Below are 13,689 nucleotides of genomic sequence, written 5' to 3'. Positions count from 1 at the left end.
TATATATATATGTCAAATCCAATTAAATTTTGTTGTTTAGACTTCGGAGTAAATAGGGGAGTTAGCTCCATTTTATACTCTCTTTGATAGAGATTATGGAGAGGGACAAGCTGGACAACTTATCTAGGGTATAAAATTCCTTTCAACCAAACAATATACCTCGAGATGAACATGCAACATGAGGATGTGTATTGGTGCACCGTGCACTAGGTTGACGCTGAACTTTCTCGTATCAAAGTACTGCTCATGCATTACAAGCTACGACAAGTGAGCTTTCAGTACGTGTAAATTCCATTTCTAAACTATTACTACTACTAAAATTAACCTATCTGATTAAGGATTTAATAATCAAATTGACTGATTGCTTTGACTAACAATTGACTGTTGATTTGATTGTAAAAGGAATCAAGAAATCAACCACGTGGGCTGCAAAGACTGAATCACACACTCTTCTTTTGACTCTTCATCACTCCCGGTTTCACATTAACAAAAGTTTGCAAGTTGGTCATCACTCTCTATCACCAAATCACCATCATCTTTAATAAAAAAAAGGACTTTTTTTTTTTTTTATCAAAAAATATAAGTCAGAAAAAAAGAAAATTTTAGTACAAGCCATTTTTTATTTCTTCTTCTAGAAAAAAAACGTCAAACTTTGATCGCCATGAAAGAATATCCTTTCAACCTTTGCACTTGAATCTTGCACTCTCTCTCTCTTCCATCACCTCATTTCCAGCTGGTAACTTAACTTCTTTCCACTAAAGACTCATTCTTTATATACCACTTTCATTGACTATATATCTATAGATTAAAAATTTTGATGTTTTTAACTTCATTTTGAGCTAAATCTAAGATGGGCTTTATGTTTCAACACTATTCATGCTATAGTTAGTTTCTTTAACTTGTTTACTTGTGTGTGCAAGTGTGGAACTCTAATTTTCTTGTGTTTAATATGTTTTTTTGATACATGAGCTAGAAAGGGAGGTAGGTTGGTTGGAGTATTACTTGGATTTGTTTGTTTGTTTCATGGGCAATACATGCCGTGGATCTTTTCGTGGTAAATATTTTCAGGGCAATTCGGAGCCCGTTTATGATCAATCGATTTCAAAGAAAAAACACATCATCTTCTGAGCATTCGGATTCTGTTACCTCGCCTAATACAGTGAAATCAAACCAGCAAGTTAGTGAAGAGTATATTAAAGAAAACCCCATCAAAGAAACTGGTTTGCCCATTGTGAATCCTATTGGAAAAGAGAGTATGAGGAGAGGTGTCGAGAGCCAGGCTTGTTTCGTTTTTAGGACATAAGACTGATAATTTACGGGATCTGTATACATTGGGTCGGAAATTAGGACAAGGGCAATTTGGAACTACTTATCTATGTATTGAGAATTCCACGGGATAGAGAGTATGCTTGTAAGTCTATATCAAGAGGAAGTTGATTTCTAAGGAGGATGTGGAAGATGTTAGGAGAGAGATTCAGATAATGCACCATCTTTCGGGTCATAAGTACATTGTGTCGATTAAAGGTGCGTATGAGGATTCATTGTATGTTCATATTGTGATGGAACTTTGTGGTGGAGGGGAGTTGTTTGATAGGATTATTCAGAGGGGACATTATAGTGAGAGGAAGGCGGCTGAGTTGACGAGGATAATTGTTGGGGTTGTTGAGACTTGTCATTCTCTTGGGGTTATGCATAGAGATTTGAAGCCTGAGAACTTCTTACTGGTTAACAAGGATGATGATTTCTCTCTCAAAGCGATTGATTTTGGACTCTCGGTTTTCTTCAAACCTGGTACAATGTTACTCTTATTGTGTTTCTATTATCATCAAAGTGTATTTTGTAAGTTTGTAAGAAAATGCGGATTTAAGGTACTCGAGTACTTATTTTAACTAATCCATTTGGTGGACTAATTGGAATGTATTTGTGGCTTGCTACTTCAGGTCAGCTTTTCACAGATGTGGTTGGAAGCCCATACTATGTTGCTCCTGAGGTACCATGCAAGCCGCTACGGTCTAGAGGCAGATGTGTGGACTGCTGGAGTCATTCTGTATATATTACTGAGTGGCGCACCACCATTTTTTGGCAGGTATGTAAAATCTTGGTATCTAGAGCTGCAATTTTTTTTGATTCATGGGTCTATTATACTGAAAAATGTTACCTGTTTCGAGCTCAGAGACACAGCAGGGGATATTTGATATGGTTCTGAAGGGTGTAATCGACTTTGAATCAGACCCATGGCCATTAATCTCCGACAGTGCTAAAGATCTTATCAGGAAGATGCTCTGTTCTCAGCCATCGGAACGCTTGACTGCTCATGAAGTATTATGTACGTTATGAAACTATCATTATTCTTTGCACAGCTTTAAATGTTCATTAGTAGATGTATTTGAGTGCAATGAGGACAACCACTTGAAAATGCTTTTGCAATCGAACACGTTGTCAGTGAAAAATCTTACTTGCAACCATATGCATTATTTATCAGCTTATTGGCTTATTGGGGTTGAAACCACTGTTTAGCTGGTTAGCACATTGAATTTTGATTTTGTGGTCTGGAGGTTACTTGTATCAAGATAGAAATGGTGACTGAGTGATATCCTATTAAATTGCATAAAATTATATTTATGCATCTTACAATGATCTATTTATATGTGCCAATCAATATTACTTGAAATTATATCTCGTTGTAATAATGTTTTAAATATCTTTCTAATTGTAGGTCATCCTTGGATATGCGAAAATGGAGTAGCTCCTGACCGTGCAATAGATCCAGCAGTTTTATCTCGATTAAAACAGTTCTCTGCAATGAATAAACTGAAGAAAATGGCTCTACGGGTAAGTACTTTTTTTTTCTTGATTGAGATGTAATATGTATTTTTAAAAAAAAAACTTCATATGTTCATATCATCACATGGGTCTCTCTCGGGATAAGGCTATTCCACACACTCTTCCTGCGGCTCATTTGATTTTTTTTTCTTCATACTGATTTTACATTATGGTCCCTGAAAATATCATATGCTCTACTCAGATTTTGATTTATTGTGAATAAAATAGTACATGAATAACGAAACCTATCATTTCTGTTTGCCATTCTAGAACTGTTTTCTAATTAGCGTTGTACTTTCTATAGACTCACATTCTTTTTCATGCTTTACGTGGTGTGGATCCCCACTTCCATCGACTTGAAGTTCTAAATGCAATGGAACTTTTGTCGTAGTTCCTGGTGCATGGATTTCTTCAGTTAGAATCACAGTGAATCTTTTTTACTTTCTATTGCATAATTTGTTATTTGATTTGAATGGTTATGATATGTTTTGTTTTTTCTTTTCTCCACATTATAATCATAATTCCTTCGTAGTCCAAGTTTTAATGTTACTTTTTTATGTGTTGATGTGTTCTAGGTGATAGCTGAAAGCCTATCAGAGGAGGAGATTGCTGGTTTGAAAGAGATGTTCACAGCAATGGACACTGATAACAGTGGTGCAATTACATTTGATGAGCTAAACGCTGGTTTGAGGAGATATGGTTCTACCTTGAAGGAGTCAGAGATCCGTGATCTCATGGACGCGGTAAGATTTTGTGGGTTAATGCAGAAAATAATAAAAATGATTACTTCTACACAATATTGTTTGATCATGAACAGTTAAAGAAAAGTAGTGAATCTTCCTGCATAATGGTTGTGCACTAATGAAAGATAAGTAAATATTGTTGTATCATCGGTAAGATTATTTTCTTCTGTGGCTGAAACATTCACGCTTGGGTTCATTCATCTCCATTTTAAGTACTGTTCACTTTCATTTGAATAATTGAATGTGTTAAGTGGCATACTGGTCAAGCCTTGGAAGGTTTGGCCCAGGGTCTTGGGGTTCAATTACCACCTTCACGGGGATGGACGGAATTATGGGGTTTAGGGAATGAGGTTTGGACTATCAAAAAATAAGTATATATGGTGCACTTTGTTACTCGTTATTACCATTTTTGGAAGTTCTTGAAGGCATTTCTGTGTTGACCCGACGGAAAGAAACTCTGCACAAAAAAATGAAACCTTTTGAATTCCCTCTAGATACGTGGACATACTTCCTTGAAGAATTTGTCGAGAATTTTTAAGAATACGGGCAGATCAGCTTTTGGCCAATTTGTGTCATTTGTAGATATATCAGTTTTCCTGTTAGACTAATCTTTATTGTTAAACTGTTGCCAGATATAGTCGTCTACTTGGCTTTATATAGCTGTCTGCTTGCACATTTGCAGAATTTCCTTTCTATCATTCTTCACTTCCATAGAAATAACTGTTGAAAGTTGAAACATGGTATAGCTCATTAAAGAAGAGGGGGAGGGGGGGGAGAGACCAATGTGTATGGAACTATTCAAAATTTCGAAGGTTGTATTGCACTTTTAATCCAGATCTGAAGTGGTGATAAAGCTCAAACAGAGATTTCTTTTACTGTAGCAATGTAGCCTAATTGTACGCTTTTCATCTTTCACCATCTTATTTTTGGACATATTACACTGCCAGTCTGCCACTGTCCTAATGATGAATCTGTTCCATTTAGCTGACCCAATTTATTTTATTTTAGGCTGATGTCGACAATAGTGGGACCATTGACTATGGGGAGTTCATTGCAGCAACAGTTCATCTTAACAAGCTCGAACGAGAGGAACATCTGGTCGCAGCATTTACATACTTTGACAAAGACGGAAGTGGTTATATAACAGTTGATGAACTTCAGCAAGCTTGTTCAGAGCATAATATGACCGATGTTTACCTTGAAGATATCATTAGTGAAGTTGATCAAGATAATGTAAGTAATGGTTTTGTCTTTTGAAGGTGCAGTTAGATTATAGTCCTTATCCCCCTTGATTTAACTAGAAGTTTTCATCTCTTTTGAGATAAGGAAAAGGGATCATCTGTAGGAGTCTGTTTGGAAGTTTTCATTTGGAATTGAAAATATAATTCCAAAACTTACAATTTCAAGTAGTTAAAATTCCTCAAATATGGAAATCTCAAGTTTCTGCCCCCAATAGAAACTTAAGATTCCTTGATTTTGGGGGTGTTGGGGTTTCCTTTCTAGCACACGAAAGGTTACCGGATTTGGGGGTGTTGGGGTGACTCTTAATTCTCGGAAATATAATATGAATTCCCCCCTCAAATCCGGTATTCCAAACGCACCCTCGTTGCCTAAGAATTTAAGAAACCAGGAAATTTAAGTAGAAACTGCCTGATTGATTACCATAGTTGGTCATAGCAATTGGACTTGATTACTAATTTTAATGATAGGTACCCCTGCATCTCAATGTCAATGTAGAAAGCCCCATTCATCTATCTACAGCTAAGCAAATGCTATTCCTCCAGTTAATGTATACACCATCCCCGCTGATAATTACAGTATCTTTCTTTCTGTTCCAGTACTCAAATCCACATTCCATTCTTTAAATATGAATCCACGCATGGGGTTGGTTCTAAATGTGACTAGGAAGAAGCATAAAGTGTATGTCCGTAAATTTTTGAAACCATAATCATATTACTATATTAGTATTGACATATGAGGTTTGCTCAGTGAGAGACATCCGCCATGTTTGTGAGGAAATGTAGTGCTTCATGAAATAAAAATAGAGGAAAAATGGACATGGAAATGATCTGATCAAAGTATGTATTAGCTGTATATTTGAATAGAAGAAACTTCCTCCGCTGAGACGAGCGTTGGTTACGTGTATGTCTTTTTCTTACAAATAAACAAATAATTAACCCGCGTTTTACTATCCGGTGTTCTATTTCAGGATGGTCGTATCGACTATGGTGAGTTTGTTGCTATGATGACCAAGGGAAATGGAGGTGTCGGCAGACGAACTATGCGAAACAGTCTGAATATAAGCATGAGAGACGCACCAGGAGCTTTTTAACTTTTGATCGTGCTTTTCTTCTGTACAGGTACTTTTACGGTTGGTTCTTTTTATCCTTTTATTTATTTCCGGCGTAAATTGAACCATTCAGTATGACAGCAGTTGTGCTTTTGACAATAGTCTACCACCTCTTACCCAAAAGAGAGAAGAAAATAAAGAGATAAAAAATATATATAGAATTAAAATAAAACTGATATTGCAGAAATGGAAATAGAATTCAAATAAGTGGAATGACCTGCCCACCTTAATTGGAGCAGCATGCTTTGCGTTAAAGAAAAGTAGAAAATATCTTAGGTCCCTGTTGAGTGGTCTGTGTGTTTAGAGTCTAGACTAGTAGTCGAGGCCAGAGAAAAAGTGCCAATAACGTCAGAGTTTTGACCTCCAAAATCTCAGTATATGCCCTCAATATATCAGCTATATGTCAGCATAATGCATTTTCCTCTTTAAAAAAAAAATCTAGGTTACGTGGACACGCCATATTTTGAAAAAAATGTGTCAGATATGTATCCACGTGTCAATGTAACTTAGAAAAAAATAGTAGTTTCTTTTGTTTTCTTTTTATTGGTAAAAGTAAATAAATTTTATCGTGGTGAGTGTGAATCGTATGCTGTCAATAAATATATTAAAGCTAAATATTTTTTATGCCAATTTCGAAAATCATGAAAGATATCATGATATTTCGCTGCTACGTTTGTTCTTATTGTTGAGGCACACATCCAAAATTGCAAAGTAATTGGGGAATTTGCATATTTCATTTTCCTTTCTGGTAGCCTGGAAGAAATAAGTCAGTAAACTAGACAGCTAATATCATCTTTCCACACTTCACACAATTTTGTCTTCAACATTATGCCTTAGTAGAAGAATTAGGTGTCTTTTCGTTTTTGCTTGCCGATATAGTAGGATTAAGGTCCTTTCGGAAATAGTAACTGCAGTGCTCAACGTGCTCAACCAATATGCTGGCGGAAGTGTTTTGAAGGATGAGGGCTGCAGTCTTGAGCCAGGTCCTATTGTTTTCTATATTATAGAGTGATTCAGTATAGGCATGTATACAAGGAAAACAACATATCCTTGGCTTCTCTATGTATTTGCCCGGTCTATATCTTCTTTTTAGGCTTTCATTCGTTTCAAATTTCAACTATAGTAAAAAAAATTGGATTACCAGAGAACTTTGAATCATGTCCGTTTTGGTTAGTAATTGTGTACTCTGGCCTGTGATGGTGACAGCTTCATATCAAATTATCGCTTTGTGGAGAACAGCAGAAAGGGAGTGTGGCTCCAGAGATGCGATATGGGTTCTTCCCAGCCTTTAACCCTTGGCAGATGTCACTAAAGCTTCTGATGATTGAGATTCGAGCTTGAGCATATCTTCCTTTGCCTAATTGCCGCTGGACATTCAAATTGTTGTTTAGTAGAACTGTATAATGTTTTTTATGTTTAAGTTGGTCGGTCAGGTCTTGCACTTTTGATCCCCCAAGTTCTTTGGGCTGTTGTGAGTTTATTTTACCCGTTGTTGTTGTTGTTGTTGTTGTTGGTAAAAATCATGAAGTATTCGGGTTGTAGTCAAGAACCATTAGTCCATTACAGAAGCACTGTCTTGTTATTTTAACAAGGGTTAACTAGTATTACCCCCCCACTAGATGAGCCAATTAGGATCCCCCTCCCCCCCCCCACTCCACTAGATGGGAAATTAGGGTCTACCCCCTATATACACACAAAAAAAAAAGTCAAAGTGGGTTGACCGAATTTTTTTTGTGTGTATTTAGGGGGGAGACCCTAATTTCCCATCTAGTGGGGGGGGGAAATCCTAATTGGCTCATCTAGTGGGGGGGTAATACTAGTTAACCCTTTTAACAATCACGGATTTGTAACTTTATTTTGATTTGAATCCAGATTAATTTGATCAGTTCTACCCGACTTGTGGAAGTGGTGTAAAGTCTGTAAGCCAAATTAATTAATACAAGTTAAGCTCAATATGTCCTAGTCGTAAAATTCAAAACAATGACTGTTGCAAACCACAAGGAGGTCATGATTTAATGCAACTTACAGTGGAGTAAAAGTGAGATTTTATGAAAGGGATAATGCATGGAATCTGTCGCCCTTTTTCGCCCGGAACCCATCCACTTCATCTGCCATTGTACAGTGGGTTCGCTGTACATTGAAGACCACTGGACAATGGTTTTTGCATCAGGAAAATAACATATAGTTCAACCAAACAAATGTATAGCTTGCCATGCCTTAGTTTAGCATTGCTGGGAACACTCAGGTCGTAATGTCATACTATCATGTATTAGGTACCTGGTCGATAATGAGATAATCTCAGGGGAATAAAACAGGCTGATCTAATATTATGACAGAAAACCATATATGTCACTTTATGTGGCTAAGTTGAATCCTTGTGAGGCATCCATTTCACATATGCAAATCTAAATAAATTTGCCACAAATCTGTGAACCCTCCATTTCGTACAAGAATGCCTGTTCCAGTATGAATTTCACCAACCTGGACTATTTTTTTAGTTTAAAATGCTAATAGATTGGATTTTATTATGGTTATACTGTTATACAGAGTACGATTCAAATCTGAATCTTATTAAAATAATACAGTACAAAAACAAATAATTTTGATAGAGGAAAAACTAATTCTATTACATTATAACATAACTATCAACAGAGATTAGGGCTGAATGTCTGCAGGATAAATGTCTTGCAAAGTTTCATGCCCAATGGATACTTCCTGCAAAAGCAAAAAACAATACGAACATGAAGACAAAACACTTTTAACACAAAAGCTTAAAGAGCATCACATTTCAGCAGTGGAGATACAAAAATGTACAAGCAAATTGCATATAGAAACAGTAGCATACACTTACGAAGCATGTAAGTTCACTCAGTTCCCTAAACTTCCCAGAGGCTACCAATCAAAGTATGTATTAACAGGGGAATCTGTGACCTCTTGCAATTAGATGCGTATGCAACAGGCATGATCCTCGGGAGTATTTTCTAGAATACAATAATACAATAATACAATATAAAGAATTGTGACCATAGATTTGTGCAGATGTGGCTGGAGTACCATGTGATTTGAAAGATAAGTGGTACCTGTAGCCAAACCTCTACCTGGATAACAGACATGCTTTCTGTTCACTTTATAATGCAGACGCAATGAGTAGACTATAGTTACAATGTGACTGTACTTTGTCCTACCAATTGTCCATAAAGGAGAGTAAAATGATGGAGTTTGATTAAAATAGAAGTGCACTAGCTAGGTTTGTTTTGATTTAGAGGGACACTTTTGAAATGTGTAGTGATTCAATCCCCTGCAGTTGTAAATCTTCCTTCATACAGTTATACCTCAGAAATCAATCAGAAAAATAATTATGCAGTAGCAAGCTAAGAAGCGGTGAAATTTCACAGGTAATCAATTCAAATCATTTACCTTTAACTTCCCGTCTTTGGAGAAGCTGCATCTTGATGTTATGGCACTCCCTTGCTTTAACAGCCATCCCACTTCCCCGTAAGTTTCACCATCTTAAGCTCTCTTTTTAGTGCACACCACAACTGCTTTGGTAGCAGTCACGAGACCTTGATCATCTCTAACCAACTTCTGTGGCTTGTGATCTACAAGTTCTTGGAGAATACTCTGGACAGATAAAGAGTAGTTAGGATTCGAATGTAACAATTAAAAACCTGTAAACCATGTTCATGTTAACTGACATTTTTTTCCCCATAAACACTCCAGAATGTTCAATTAGTACATTACAGGAGGGGTAAATTCCCTTTCAATGCTTGGGTGTTCCTTTTCTTTGGAAAACCAGCTAAAGCCCATTTGATGCTGCTGGTTGATATTAGATCCAAGCTTACAGGGTGGCAAGGACGCTACTTTCTATGATGGGAGAGCATATGCATTGTTGAATTGTTAATTTGTTATGAATACTTGCATATGTAATTCAACAGACTAAAGTAACCATCAGAGACACTTTCTAACAAGCAAAATGACAATATAAAAGAAAATTTCCATTAGTCATGCTACAGCCGAAGTACACTCATGACTGCAACATGTTAAGTTGGATTTGTGACCTTGAAAAGAATGACATGACACATAATAGAATGTCCAGCACAAAGACAAGATTCTATGTATGAAGACTTCTCCCACAAATTCAACGAAATGCATGAAGATGTGAATATGGTTGTAACATATATGCACAATTTTGACACTTGAAAAGCTGGAAAAACCAATATTTATCCTTCGAGGCAGATATTTATACACTTTATATGCTAAAATAGTACCATTTAACCAAATCATGGAAGTGACGAGCGAGTGAGATAATTAGGAATCTCACATTTTGACTCCGAAGGCTGGAAACAGCAATTGAACCATGCCATGCGCCCGTAACTTCTGAGCCTTTTGTGGCATCAGTTGCAGCAAACGCAGAATCACGAATAGCACATCCACCAAGTTGTTCTCCATTTCTGAATGGTCCATACCATTGCTCGCAAAAGACCCTGATGCTCTGCAGTGAAAACACAGCCTTGTCTAGACGAATAACCTGAATTATCCTCACACGTGATTCCCTGTTTTGAGGATCGACCAAGCAATACTCCAACTCCAGGAGCCTGAATTCACCATTATCCTCTTTAGGCCAGACAGCTACATAACATCCACTTGAATTGTAAGCAAAGGCAGAAACTTTGTTATGTACACCGCCTATATTCTTCTCATCAACGCTATGTTGTGTAGCGGCATCAGCTTCACATCCAACGGTTGGAAGTAGCTTTATCAATTTATAAAATAGAGCATTCTCCTCTGATTTGGCAAGTGTGGGGCATTGAGTCTGCCAATCAAAGACCTTAACCTCCCATTCCCTAAAAGCTTCAGGTACTACATTCTCCGGAAGTTCCAATGGTTTTCCTTCAACTGTAAAATCGGCACCATGTCCGTCCCACTCACCAGATACATTACTAGCAAAGTCTCCCCAGTCTGAAAAGGAGGGGGGGAAAAAACCCTAAATAAGATGTTCTGACCTAAGTTACATTGACACGGATAGGGTGAAGTGTCTGACACAGCGAAAATATAAAAATCGAGGTATATCACATACAACATGTGTCCGTGTGTGTTCAACACGGACACGGATTATTTTTGAAATATGGCAGTGTCCATGCAACATAGGTTCTGACTATCACCATGTTGAAATGATAAGTAAAACAAAGCTAGTAAAGGATTCAATCCACGCCAAAACCCACTAGTAGTCACCATTCCTTGAAGTTCACCTCTTAGATTTCCAACATAAAAATATCACGTTTGCTTAAGTTCACTAGCGGGTTTGATGACGGGTGTAGCGACTTCAAGTGTATCAATTCAAGTCTGTGGTAAACGCACTCGGAAAATAGACTTTCTTTGCCTCTCTATTAGTCAATATATAGCATGCTTGTATTTTTACAATTAAATATTGCAAACAATATAGTCCATAAGTTGCATCTATCTATCTAGCGAGCTAATACTCATATAGCAAAAAGATGGAGTGTTATATCAACTTACTTTTATTAACAGTATCCGAGCTCGTTTCTTGGAGTTGGATATCTGATGCAACTTTAATTGATGAAGAAGAAGAAGAAACAGAAAGTCGTTGGAGATTTTGATGAAGAGAAGAAGATTTAGTAGATATTAACTTGTTGGGGTGTCGAGAATTTAAGGGAGGGAGATCAAGAGGGATTAAGAGTCTGTTTTGGGACAGAATATTTGCAGAAAATGCCATTCTTTCTTCTTCTTCTTTTTCACTGAGATGAAAACAAGAAGAAGAGAGAGAGAGAGTTAGTGAAGAAAAATGGAGGGGGGGAAATGAGTGGAGGGATGTCATTTTATGCTTCCACGTGTAAAGTTTCTTGTTTTTGAATAATGAGATAATAAACAATTGGCATGTTTAAACTTTTTAAATTGTTTCTCTTTGTTCTCTTGTACCATTTACTCTGATTTCTGATCCTCGTGATAACCCCTCACGAAAAAGAAACAAAAACAAAAATAGTTTGCATTGAGATGAAACAAAAAAACTGTGCATTTTTTATCGAAACTTTGACCTATATATTTTCCAGTCGCATCAGAAAATAAAGGTTCCACTGAACTTGCATAATTTTTGGTAGGATTTCGGTGGATAATTAAACACTTACCAAATCCTGCACTTGTATCCTAATTTTTCTCATCAAACAGCATCAAGTCCTCTACACTTTCGGTTATGTCAACTAGACAACTACCAATTGGTGTTGTATATATTTTATCATGATCTTGTTATCTCATCTATAATAAGTTATTATCTTTATATCTAAAACCATTATTGTACAGTGGGCGAAAATGCTCATCTGCGATTTCAGGAGGCCACGTCATCACAATTTTTAAGTGGGTACACAAAGTTAATTAAAAATTAGGCCAATATTTTGATTATTTGCGAGTCGGTCCCTACTACAATATACATGGGACGTTGGATTTGATGGAGATTGGACAGATGTTCTCGAGATACATATAATAAGAACAAAACAATTACACGCCCCATCTTTAAACCAATTCGCGATCACTGCGAATCATTTAAACACAAAATTTGAATCTAAAAAAAAAAGTTCAACTTCAATTACAATTAGGAATCCTAAAAACCCAAAACACCTTCAACTTCAACTGCTATTAAGTAAACAAAATAAAACACCCAAATACCAAAAGCCACGAGTTGGGTTTTATTTCACGGTTCTATAAGGATATTGGTTCTTATCTTTCGATGCATCGATAAAGCTTAATTGGAACATTTGATATCAGAATCCTCTTTTCTTCTATGGTTCTAATGTAACATCTGATATTGCAATTTGCAGGGCAAGAAATCAAACGAAGAAAGCGTCACAGAAGGAAACGAATTGAAAACCAAGAACCTTGCATCATGAGAGGTGTGTATACTTGAATTTGTTTATTGAATATAAAATCTGAATTGGATTTCCTATCAATGTGCTCAAATTATGAGTATAATATTTCAAAAAAGAAAAAAAGTGGTGCTGTGGTGCATCAAATAAACGACCTTCACGTCTGAGGTAGACTAGCTTCAGAAATGGTAGGCTAAGATGACGGCATTAGTCATCCTCCTCGGATGCTGTATTGAAACTATCAATGACGACTAGACATTGTGTACAACTACCTATACTTAATTACCTGTGCATATATTTTATGATGCATTTCCCCTCACAAGCATCTATTTAAGGTATTCTTGACGCATTCGTCTCTTTGTCAGCCCACAATCTTTACACCCACTGATTTCTTTTCCTTTTGTTTGTTTTTTCAGTTTTCTTAAAAATATAATGATGTCTTTGTCAGCCCACAATTTTATGATGTTTTTTCGTTTTCTTACACCCACTGACTTATCACCCGTTGTTAACTCGGTATTCCTTTCTTTTTGTACCGTGTCCAGAAGCGCTCGCATTATGTGAGTTGACAGCAAACACAGCTGAGATACATTTCTTTCTATATCCATCTTGATTTGATGAGTCTAATTTATAGACTTAAGGCTGTAATGCTAATATGCTATACAAAGGCAAAACAAAATGAGATTCCAGCGCGTCCCATAGGATAGAGTCCTTTGATCACTATGCTATCCTATTCCACGAATCTTGAAGGATCAAAAGGTATCGAGATTGTTGAGTGTGTCATGCCCGGCATAACCACTACTTGCTCAAAACACTTGCTAATTGTAGTGATTTATTGCAAGCAATTTATGAGAGCTCATTTCTTTTATTTCCCTTCCTTATGTGTTTGCGGTGTTTTGAT

General features: G+C 36.7%; 2 protein-coding genes and 1 pseudogene across 3 annotated transcripts; 2 read left to right on the top strand and 1 right to left on the bottom strand.

Moving 5' to 3' along the window:
* The first annotated feature begins 595 nt into the window (after positions 1 to 595).
* On the top strand, positions 596 to 2,195 carry LOC147491552 (calcium-dependent protein kinase 4 pseudogene; annotated as a pseudogene). The gene is made up of 3 exons (XR_015199419.1): positions 596 to 736; positions 974 to 1,791; positions 1,941 to 2,195. The product of XR_015199419.1 is annotated as a calcium-dependent protein kinase 4 pseudogene (transcript).
* LOC147491551 (calcium-dependent protein kinase 4) lies at positions 2,169 to 7,507 on the top strand. Its single transcript, XM_086566653.1, has 6 exons — positions 2,169 to 2,326; positions 2,717 to 2,832; positions 3,399 to 3,566; positions 4,575 to 4,799; positions 5,776 to 5,926; positions 7,123 to 7,507. Exons 1-5 carry the CDS (start codon positions 2,197 to 2,199, stop codon positions 5,896 to 5,898), a joined length of 762 nt encoding a protein of 253 aa, XP_086422779.1. The 5' UTR covers positions 2,169 to 2,196; the 3' UTR covers positions 5,899 to 5,926; positions 7,123 to 7,507.
* A 958-nt stretch (positions 7,508 to 8,465) lies between these two features.
* Positions 8,466 to 11,728, bottom strand: LOC147491550 (glycerol kinase). Its single transcript, XM_086566652.1, has 4 exons — positions 11,434 to 11,728; positions 10,238 to 10,875; positions 9,334 to 9,537; positions 8,466 to 8,631 (listed from the first exon to the last, which is right to left on the bottom strand). The coding sequence occupies exons 1-3, from the start codon at positions 11,648 to 11,650 to the stop codon at positions 9,427 to 9,429; spliced, it is 966 nt and encodes a 321-aa protein (XP_086422778.1). The 5' UTR covers positions 11,651 to 11,728; the 3' UTR covers positions 8,466 to 8,631; positions 9,334 to 9,426.
* Between the last annotated feature and the right edge of the window lie 1,961 nt (positions 11,729 to 13,689).

This window comes from Coptis chinensis, chromosome 6, assembly GCF_015680905.1.
Source record: "Coptis chinensis isolate HL-2020 chromosome 6, ASM1568090v1, whole genome shotgun sequence".
Taxonomy (NCBI): Eukaryota; Viridiplantae; Streptophyta; class Magnoliopsida; order Ranunculales; family Ranunculaceae; genus Coptis; species Coptis chinensis.
The sequence above is the reverse complement of the archived record's forward strand: the minus strand, read 5'-3'. Positions and strand labels throughout refer to the sequence as shown.

Excerpts from the sequence above, each read along its gene's own strand:
- LOC147491551 (XM_086566653.1), top strand. The coding sequence starts at position 2,197 with ATGGTTCTGAAGGGTGTAATCGACTTTGAATCAGACCCATGGCCATTA. Across the intron at positions 2,327-2,716 it reads GACTGCTCATGAAGTATTAT|GTCATCCTTGGATATGCGAA; the intron begins GTACGTTATGAA and ends TTCTAATTGTAG. Across the intron at positions 2,833-3,398 it reads TGAAGAAAATGGCTCTACGG|GTGATAGCTGAAAGCCTATC; the intron begins GTAAGTACTTTT and ends GATGTGTTCTAG.
- LOC147491550 (XM_086566652.1), bottom strand. The coding sequence starts at position 11,650 with ATGGCATTTTCTGCAAATATTCTGTCCCAAAACAGACTCTTAATCCCT. Across the intron at positions 10,876-11,433 it reads CTCGGATACTGTTAATAAAA|ACTGGGGAGACTTTGCTAGT; the intron begins GTAAGTTGATAT and ends CCTCCTTTTCAG. Across the intron at positions 9,538-10,237 it reads CCAGCCTTCGGAGTCAAAAT|AGTATTCTCCAAGAACTTGT; the intron begins GTGAGATTCCTA and ends TTATCTGTCCAG.